The following is a 9,930-nucleotide window of genomic DNA, read 5'->3' on the forward strand; positions in this document are numbered from 1 at the left end:
CCTTTTAAATGCACATTACTGTCTTGCAACCATAGTCTATCATAGGCTACGCATCTGTTACTACCTTACTCCCTAGTCAGCATTTACCCCCTCCAAAAGTTGACATAGAAAATTAGCTGCCACCTGTCGGTCAACCAAGCATTGATACGGTATTGGTCGGCCAGTGAGGAGGGGGCAGAGAGGACCCTCCCCCAGCCAGATGTGAGCGCCACTCTCTCCAGTCTGCACCTCTGCCTTCAGATGAGCACGGAGCCTCCTGCAGTTTGCAGGCGTACAGACAGCCAGAGGAATACCACGGCTGTGCCTCTGCTCTGCCTTGGACTGTGGTGTGGGCTATAGCGCTGCAAACGCGGCGTCCCCACTGTCTCAACGTTGAGCCTGTGCGGCAGCGGCAAAATTCACTCTGCTACCGCCTTGCCTGCTGCACTTCGCCGCTCCCAGAGAGAGAAACCCGTCTGTACCCCACTTTCAAGTCGCTAAAGGAGACCGTGGATTGGAACTAATTATTGCGCCTATTGGATCAATTTGAGTGGAATTACTGTTAGGTCGTTGTTTTTCATGGTTGAATACAGTAGGCTATATGGATACCCAATCTGCGTGATATCGGTTCATGATTGAGAAGCACGGAGGGGCGTGGAATTAATTGAAATCTATTTGGTCTTCTTGGATGTAAAACAACCGAGATTTATTTCTCCCCACTCCTCCCTTCCCCTCTCCTCACCTTCAACATGACTTCTCTGTCTGGGACCAAAGAGAGGTCTGTGACCAGCAGGAGCAGAAAATACGGGGTAAGTATTTCTAATTAATACTAGTATAAGTGGATTGGATGATTATATCAGTAATAATTGTGGCAACAACAACAGTGAGTCGTGCACTACTGCCGCGCGCTCATGCATTCCAACAGAGCAGTAACTGTATGCTTGCTACAGGTTTGAATGGAGGTAGGCAATTAATTACTGCGGCGAAGAGGGTAGGCTATAGTTAGGGAACGCAAATATCATACTCAGCTTTATTTAAAAAAAAAAAAGCTTTTTGCAATTTGTGTTCAAACTTTGGACCTACGTGGATTTGTTCGGCTGTGGTGCCGTTTATAAACATGGCAAAGACCGGCGTATAGTGAGTTATTGTGCGTTTCCCCAATTTAAATGGTCCATTAAAGGTAGGATTGCCTTTATGTTGCTCCCAACAGATGACCGACACCTCCCCGACAAAATCAGCCTCCTTCTCCCCGGAGACATGGTACAGAAAGGCCTATGAGGAYTCCCGGACCGGCAGCCGACCCGCTCCAGAGGGAGCCGGCTCTATGCCCAGCTCCACAGGCACCCCCTCCCCAGGATCTGGCACCTCGTCCCCGGGATCCTTCTCCGGTTCCCCCGGGACCATATCTCCAGGGATCGGGACCGGTTCCCCTGGGTCTCTAGGTGGCTCGCCAGGTTTCGGTACAGGTTCGCCGGGCTCTGGCAGCGGGAGCTCTCCTGGTTCTGAGAGAGAGAGGGGGATATGGTGTGAGAACTGCAATGCCCGGCTGGCGGAGCTGAAGAGACAGGCGCTGAAGCTACTGATTCCCGGCCCCTACTCCAGCAAGGTAAGCCCGGCTATATGCAATGCTGCTCGGCTATAGCATCCTCTGATTCTGGCGAACTCTGCAAAGARCATCAGACATCCCTATGGTGTACCATATTGGGAATATTGACATCTCCATACATGGCACAGGGCATAACTGTTTTCTGTTTCCATGTAAGAGACGCATGGTATGAGGAGTGAGTTGGATAATGGTAAATCTGACTACTGCCCTGTTTGTGTTGTGTTGTGCTTGGGCTGTAGAGCCAGAGAGCCTATGGGAAAAGCTCAGTTCAAAGGCAAACAGCTTTGTGCGGCGTGCTCGTTCAATAACTGGTATTATGCCAAAACGAATATGATAATACAATTTGATTTCTTGTCCATCAGCTTTATCCAAAATGTAAATAAATTAGTTCCATTTGCTTCATTACGCATTTTTTTGTTGCGATTAATTAATGGATGCTTTCCATTAGGCCTATAGTTTTTTTCCGTGTCCATAGTTGGGTTATTTACTGTTCTATTTGGCTACCTATGTATTTTGTATTTTCCACTATCATAAATTAATGCTACAAATGAATTTGTCGGAGGCACAGACTCGTTTTACTGTGCAGGTGTGTGTATATGTGTGTGTATGTATATTTGTGTGTGTGTGTGTGTGTGTGTGTGTGTGCACGCGCATGCGTGCCTGTGCTCGCGTGTGATTGTTTGCGCGCCCGCGTGTGTGTGCGTAAAGAGGGTTCTCTCGCTATAGAGCACAATAGGCCTATATGCATGAGCGGGTTTTTCAGCATGTTGCAGATTTTAGGCGGCCTTGCCAAGTTATCTGCATTGCCAAGAGTCTAGGTTCTACAGAGTGACGAATGCAGCCCGCGGGGACGGTGTTAATTGGTTACAAATAGCAACGTTCTGCGTGGCACAGCGCGCGTACTGTAAACCKAGAGCGAACAGAGGAATCGCGTCATGATCCTGGCTGCTGTAAAAAGACCACGGGTCGTTAAGACCGCAGGGGGGAGGGGTGGTACTGGTGGGATCCCAATTAAAACCGATTAAAATGAGTTCGGTTTTGACTCCCAATGTGCGTAATTGGCCCATTCATACACGGGTCTATTCTGTGGGGATGTAGAGTGCTTATGAACTTCTAACCTTATACTTAAACTCAATCTTTCTCTGAACCATCTCCCCATTCTAGCCCAGCCTAACCATGGTGCATAAAAGTGTGATTTATTTCAGCCTGATACTGTATTTGAGAACAAATGTGTTTGAAGGTCTAGGGTTCTCTCCATAGCCTGCCATTCTGGTGTGGTTGTATCTACAGCACGCCCTACTGTTTGTTGGCAATAGAGAAGGTTGCTCTGAGACATGGTTGCTCTGAGACATGGTTGCTGACCGTGGTCACTGCTGACAGTGCACAGGTGATGAGTGAGTGGTAGGCCTGTAAGTGAGGGACCAGAGCAGTCCCCAGTAGGGACACAGGGGGTGCTGTATAGCAACAGACAGCTGGGCCGCGTTCAGTAGGCAAAAGTTGTGGAACTTTGCCGATAGAAATGCCATCAATAGAGCTGACACGATCCCTTATTCCAGGGCTGCCCAACCCTCTTCCTGGTGATCTACTGTCCTGTAGGTTTTTAGCCCAACCCTCTTCCTGGTGATCTACTGTCCTGTAGGTTTTTAGCCCAACCCTCTTCCTGGTGATCTACTGTCCTGTAGGTTTTTAGCCCAACCCTCTTCCTGGCGATCTACTGTCCTGTAGGTTTTCAGTCCAACCCTCTTCCTGGTGATCTACTGTCCTGTAGGTTTTTAGCCCAACCCTAATTTYGCAGTTCTCCAGGAAGAGGGTTGGGCAGCCTTGCCTTATTCTAAATGTCAGAGAGGGGTGTTTGTTCTACATGCTGTATTTCTATCTGAAATCAATGTTGCACAACGTTGTATCCTGCTGAACGCGCCCCCAGGAGCCTATGGAGCTGAGGAGCTCACCTATCAGAACGAACAACCAGGGGTGAAGTTTCAGACAGGGGGAAAACATGCAGTGGAAACTGAACAGATCTCTATTGAAATCATAGTGGGAACTGGGAGAAACAAAAAAAAATTGGGACCACCTCGTCACCTTGGGACTATAAGGTTCTATCTGCACAAGGCGTAGTTCTGAGATATTGAGCATTAAAGTTTTCACATCTCAGATTTCAGAACTGTTTAGTAGTAAATTCTTCTTTTTTTATGACAACTGTAGCTATTTGAATACATAAATGATAGAATAACACTATTTTACCAAGATAGTCAGAACACATCCTCAAATACATGAAGAAATGTGTTATGCTCATCAGACTAATTATTAACTGTCATCACTGAACAACGATGTGACAACATTTAAGGTTTCTGACAGTGTTGTTTTGTTTTGCTTGCGTGCCAGTATTGCTGTCTGGACTAGCCTAGACCATACTTAAAGGGAGATRGCAAAGATGTGTTCTGATTGGTCCCTCTGTATTTGTTCAGGCTTGTGATTGGACCTAAGATAGATAGACCCTTAATAGCGCCAAGTCCAAAAGGGTTTATGCAAGAATTTCACTTCACCTGCGTTAACATCTGCAAATCTGTGTACGCGACCAATACACTTTGACTTGGTTTGATTTAGTAAAAAAAATTAAAAACACTTGCAATTGCCTTACATATTTTTTTTTACATCACAAACATATGAAGAACCATCTAAAGATGAATTATATGTGGCTAACTCATTTTTGACAAAAATGGCAGATAGTCCCAAGGTCTCGACTTGCAAAATCCCTATCTAACATCTGGATCTGGACTTGAACAATGAATTGTCTTATTGATTAAGTCAATATAAATGGTACACGATGTTCGTATGAGCACCTTCTGGAAGCTGCAGGTTTAGTGAAGGGGTCATATGGAGCGCGGTATTGTAAAGGGTGGGAGACTGTTTAGCCGTGTGTGTGTGTGTGTGTGTGTGTGTGTGTGTGTGGTGTGTGTGTGTGTGTGTGTGTGTGTGTGTGTGTGTGTGTGTGTGTGTGTGTGTGTGTGTGAGGGTTCAGATAAAGTTAACCTTTTTCCCAGCCTCCATTACAAAGTGGTAATTGACTGGAGAGTGTGGGTATGTTAGTATTACAGTGGATTACAGGGTGAACGTTTGACACTCTCCTAGTGAATTGCGCTCAGCAGGTAAATGCACAGGCTTCCACATAGAATTATAATTCAAAGAACGAATATAACAGACTTTTCCATTCAGAGCAGTGTTGGAGGGCAGCCATATGCGGTGGGCCGTTCCACGACACTTATCATCATCATCATCATCATCATCGGTGTCATCATCCTCATCATCATCATCATCGTCATCAGCATCAGTGTCATTATTATTGGAGTGCAGTCATATTGATGATTGGTGTAAAGGGACGTTGGCTGACTTTAATTGCGGTTTGAGCTCTCTGGCTGGGCAACTTTCTTGTCAGGAGAGAGACACAACTGGAATGGTTGGATATGATTAGTTTGTATTCTCATCGTTGGGAAAGAAGAAAAGAGTACTGTTATTATGGAAGGGGCCCTGCAATAGATTAGCGTCCTCATGTCCAGGGCTGTTCTGGCTCGTACCAAGCTATTAGTGATGGGACGAGAGAGAGTTTGAGGGGTTGTTGTTTGGGCAAATCTCTGTTGTTCTGACAAGAACATGGCTGGTAGCTAGTAGGTCTKTCAGAGAAGACAAGGGACACGGGTTCTGTCCCAAATACCACCCTATTCCCTATATAGTGCACTACTCCCAAACAGAGCCCATTGGAACCTGGTCCGAAGTAGTGCACTATGTACGGAATAGGGTGTGATTTGGGACGCGGCCATGGTGCGTCCATCACCTCTCCTGCTTCTGTTCCCCCTCCCTATGGCAGAGCCAACAGACATGAGTATTGCTATGCTAATCATGACCTTCACAGAGCCACTGTAGAGAGACCTGGTTCTCAGTCTCTGCTGAGCGTCCGCACACAACACACGGGGAACAGAAACAGACAGAACGCCACACAGTTGAAGAGTGCAGCAACGGAGTCCATGTTCGAAAAATGTCACTCGCCGCAACCTGCCACTGCCATGTGTGTCTGCAAGGCTCAGGGTTGGAGGGCAATGGAAAGAAGGAAAAAGGAGAAAAAAAAGGAAAGAGAGGGAATAAGTGTAGCCTAATTTACCTAATTTGCATGACTAGGTACTGCAGTGCAGAAAGGGGCTTTTGCCTCCCCCATTCTCCCTTCCCATTCCTCCTTTCCTCCCCCTCGTCTGTCTATTTCTAATGGAGGGATCTGACATCACACAGCGTGTGTGTTTGCGTGTCTTTGCCTTTCTCTTTGAAGCGGGTGTGTTTGTTAGCTGTGCTGTGGTTAAGGTTCACGACCGACCAACCAACTACAGGAGGAGGCTATCAAAGAAAAACAGGGATAGACAATGTATGGGAGGAAGGAGAGAAATGTACGAACAGAGGGAGGGAAGAGGGTAAGGTATGGCCTCTAGAGGGGTTATGTTAGTAATAATGGCAGAGGAGAGGGAGGAGGAGAGGGAGGGAGAGATGGAGGGAGGAGACGGGTCAGGGAAAAAGAGGTAGATGTCAGTGACACCGCATGGGGGGATTTTTATAGACATATTTGTAGCTGGAGGCTCAGAGGCACATCTGGTACCAAAGCTGAAGTCATTCAAGTCCTGGTTCCTGTGTGTGTGTGTTTGTGTGTGTGTGTGTGTGTGCACTGTTGTGTGTGTCCCAAACCCAAATCGTAACTGGTGAGCGGTCTGTTCTTGGTTAGTCAGGTCCAGCTCAGTAAAGTGGATCAGAGTGTGTGACGTGTGTGTGTGTGATGTGTGTGTGTTTATGTGAGCCATGAGGAATATGTACTAGAATGTACAAGTAGGAGTGTCACTGGCTCAGATCTCAGTGTGGAGAGGTTTAACTTCTCTTACGGACTCCCCTGTAACATACAGTACCACTACCTTACAGCACTGTTGGTAAATTACCACCTAGCCTTGTACACACACGCACGCGCACGCACATGCACACACACACAGCATCGCTCTCGTAACCGTGGCACCCTCCGTTGCTACGGCAGCGACATATGACAGATGTGAGCTGCATACATATCTCAGTCAACGTTAATGTGCTCTTCACGCCTGTGTGTCTGTGTCTGTGTGTGTGTGTGTGTGTGTGTGTGAGCGTTAATGTCCTCTTCATGCCTCTCAGGTGGGAAAGGCATTACCATATAAAGAGGTCCCTTCGTCAATACAGCGAGAAGGGATGGATGGATGAGAAAGAAAGAGGGAGGGATGCTGATGGCGGCTGAATCGAAGAGCTTCTCATACAGACTTCTTAGTGGCTCCTTCTGTATCCGTCTCTTTCCCTTTACTCTCTTTTTCACCATCACTTGCTCCCTCTCTCTTTGAAGTGTCACCTTCCACACTTCTCAACCTCTTTTTCATTTCGTCTCTCTCACTTTTCCCCCTCTCACCTCTTTTCTTTTTCTCTACTTTTCTCTCTCTCTCAATTCAATTTCAAATAAATTACATTTCAATTCAAAGGGCTTTCTTCGCATGGGAAGCATATGTTTACATTGCCAAAGCCAGTGAAATAGATAAACAAAAGTGAAATAAACAATCAAACATGAACAGTAAACATTACACTCAAAAGAACAGAGGCATTTTAAATGTTATATTATGGCAATGTACGGTGTTGTAACACTGTGCAAATAGTTAAAATACAAAAACAGAAAATAAATAAATACGGGTTGTATTTACAATGGTGTTTGTTCTTCACTGGTTATCCTTTTCTTGTGGCAACAGGTCACACATCTTGCTGCTGTGATGGCACACTGTGGTATTTCGCTAATATATATATGTGAGTTTGTTAAAATTGGATTTGTTTTCAAATTCTTTGTGGGTCTGTGTAATCTAAGGGAAATATTTGTCTCTAACATTGTAACGTGTACTTTGAGAGTCGGGAAGCAAGTACAGGGAGTGAATAATTTAATAAATAAACGAACGTCGTCCGGGTTAGGGAGGGTTTGGCCGGTAGGGAGGGTTTGGCCGGTAGGGAGGGTTTGGCCGGTAGGGAGGGTTTGGCCGGTAGGGATATCCTTGTCTCAGTATGTAAAAAAAAAAAATGTAATAAAATGTATGCACTCTACTGTAAGTCGCTCTGGATAAGAGCGTCTGCTAAAATGACTAAAATGTAAAATGTAAAAATGCAGAAACAATAACACCTGGGGAAGGAACCAAAGGGAGTGACAGTTATAGGGAAGGTAATCAGGAAGGTGATGGAGTCCAGGTGAGTCTGATGAGGCGCTGGTGCGCGTACCGATGGTGACAGGTGTGCGTAATAATGAGCAACCTGGTGACCTAGAGCCCCAGAGAGGGAGTGTACTTGACAAATATGGTCATACATTTGGCAGACGGTTAGGAAGTGCGGCTCAGTTTCCACCTCATTTTGTGGGCGGTGTGCCAGGTCTGTCTATGGCGTCCTCGCTCAATAGCAAGGCTATGCTCACAGAGTCTGTACATAGTCAAAGCTTTCCTTAATTTTGGGTCAGTCACAACGGTCAGGTATTCTATGTACTCCCTGTTTAGTTCCAAATAGCACTGAAGTTTGCTCAGTTTTTTGGTTAATTCTTTCCAATTATCTTTTAGTTTTCTCATGATTTGGTTGGGTCTAATTGTGTTGCTGTCCTGGGGCTCTGTGGGGTCTGTTTGTGAACAGAGCCCCAGGACCAGCTTGCTGAGGGAACACTTCTCTAGTTATGGAWGGTCTATTATGGAAATTTTGGTTGTAGAACTGAATGGCTCTTTTCTAGATTTTGATAATTAGCTGGGAATCGTCCTAATTCTGCTCTGCATGCATTATCTGGTGTTTTACGTTGTACATGGATGTTTTTGCAGAATTCTGCATGCAGTCTCAATTTGGTGTTTGTCCCATTTTGTGAATTCTTGGTTGGTGAGTGGACCCCAGATCACACAAACATAAAGGGCAATGGATTCTATAACTGATTCAAGTCTTTTTAGCCAGATCCTAGTTGGGATGTCAAATGTTATGTTCCTTTTGATGGCGTAGAAGGTCCATTCTTGCCTTGTCTCTCAGGTCGTTCACAGCTTTGTGGAAGTTACCTGTGGTGCTGATGTTTAGGCCGAGGAAGGTGTCGTTTTTTTGTGTGCTCTAGGGCAACGGTGTCTAGATGGAGTTTGTACTTGTGGTCCTGGCAGCTGGGCCTTTTTTGGAACACCATTATTTTTGTCTTACTATGCAGAAGATTGCATTAGGTACTCTGTGTTGACTTTTGCGGTTATGCAAATGCAGAAAGAATGAATTAACTCCAATACGCTGTAAGTAAGCAAAGCTTATTGGGCTGCAGAGGACAGAGGACAGGACAGGGATGGAAAATAGCAGCTCCTTGTGTGTCTGTGCCCCAAACACTGCAGTCTCTCCCCCAGAAATGCGGACTTATTTCAAGACAGTGCATGTCTGAAATAATCAATTATAGCAGCTGATGAGCCGTGTACGCGTGTGTCTGTGTGTGTGGTTGTGTGTCTGTGTGTGTGGTTGTGGTAGTGGGTGTGTGTGTCTGTGTGTGGTTGTGGGTGTGTGTCTGTGTCTGTGTCTGTGTGTGTGGTTGTGGTTGTGTGTCTGTGTGTGTGGTTTTGTGTGTTGGTCTGTGTGTGTGTGTGTGTGTGTGTGTGTGTGTTGTGTGTGTGTGTGTGTGTGTGTGTGTGTGTGTGTGTGTGTGTGTGTGTGTGTGTTGTGTGTGTGTGTGTGTGTGTGTGTGTGTGTGTGTGTGTGTGGTGTGTGTGTGTGTGTGTGTGTGTGGTGTGTGTGTGGTGTGGTGTGAGTGTGGTGGGTGTGCTGTGTGTGCTTGTGTGTGGCTGCGGGTGTAGGTGTGAGTCTGTGTGTGTGTGTTTGTGTGTGTGTGTGTGTGTGTGGCTGTATGTGTGAGTCTGTGTGTGTCTTGTGTGTGCCTCTCTCCATTGATTTGGGTCTGTGAGTGTACTAGTGTGAAAGGAGAATGTGTGTGTTTCTGTAAAGCAAGTGTTTTTTCTTTTCCTTTTCTTGAGGCTAAATGCAGTCTGCTTAGATCAGTCTATGCGCACGCGCACGCACACGCACACGCACACGCACACACACACCAACACACACACAACACACACAACACACACAACACACAACACACACACACACACACACACACACAACCACACCACTCACATACAATGTGTGTGCACGCTGGGCAGTGTGATTGTGTCCAGCAGGTGAGTGTAAGCTGCTCCTACTTTGTTGGTTTAAACCAGCATGGTTGCACAGGGCTGGATACAAGATCCCTACAAGGTTCACCCCTCCCTCCCTCTCTCCTCTGC

General features: G+C 46.1%; 1 protein-coding gene across 1 annotated transcript in view; it reads left to right on the plus strand.

Moving 5' to 3' along the window:
- The first annotated feature begins 230 nt into the window (after positions 1–230).
- kif26ba (kinesin family member 26Ba) overlaps positions 231–9,930 on the plus strand; it is a 162,945-nt gene continuing 153,245 nt past the window's right edge. The window contains 2 exon segments of the mRNA XM_023986344.3: positions 231–788; positions 1,190–1,585. Of these exon segments, the coding sequence (XP_023842112.2) occupies positions 729–788; positions 1,190–1,585 (456 nt within the window). The 5' untranslated portion in view covers positions 231–728.

The sequence above is a fragment of the Salvelinus sp. IW2-2015 genome, linkage group LG4q.2 (genome assembly GCF_002910315.2).
Source record: "Salvelinus sp. IW2-2015 linkage group LG4q.2, ASM291031v2, whole genome shotgun sequence".
Lineage (NCBI taxonomy): Eukaryota > Metazoa > Chordata > Actinopteri > Salmoniformes > Salmonidae > Salvelinus > Salvelinus sp. IW2-2015.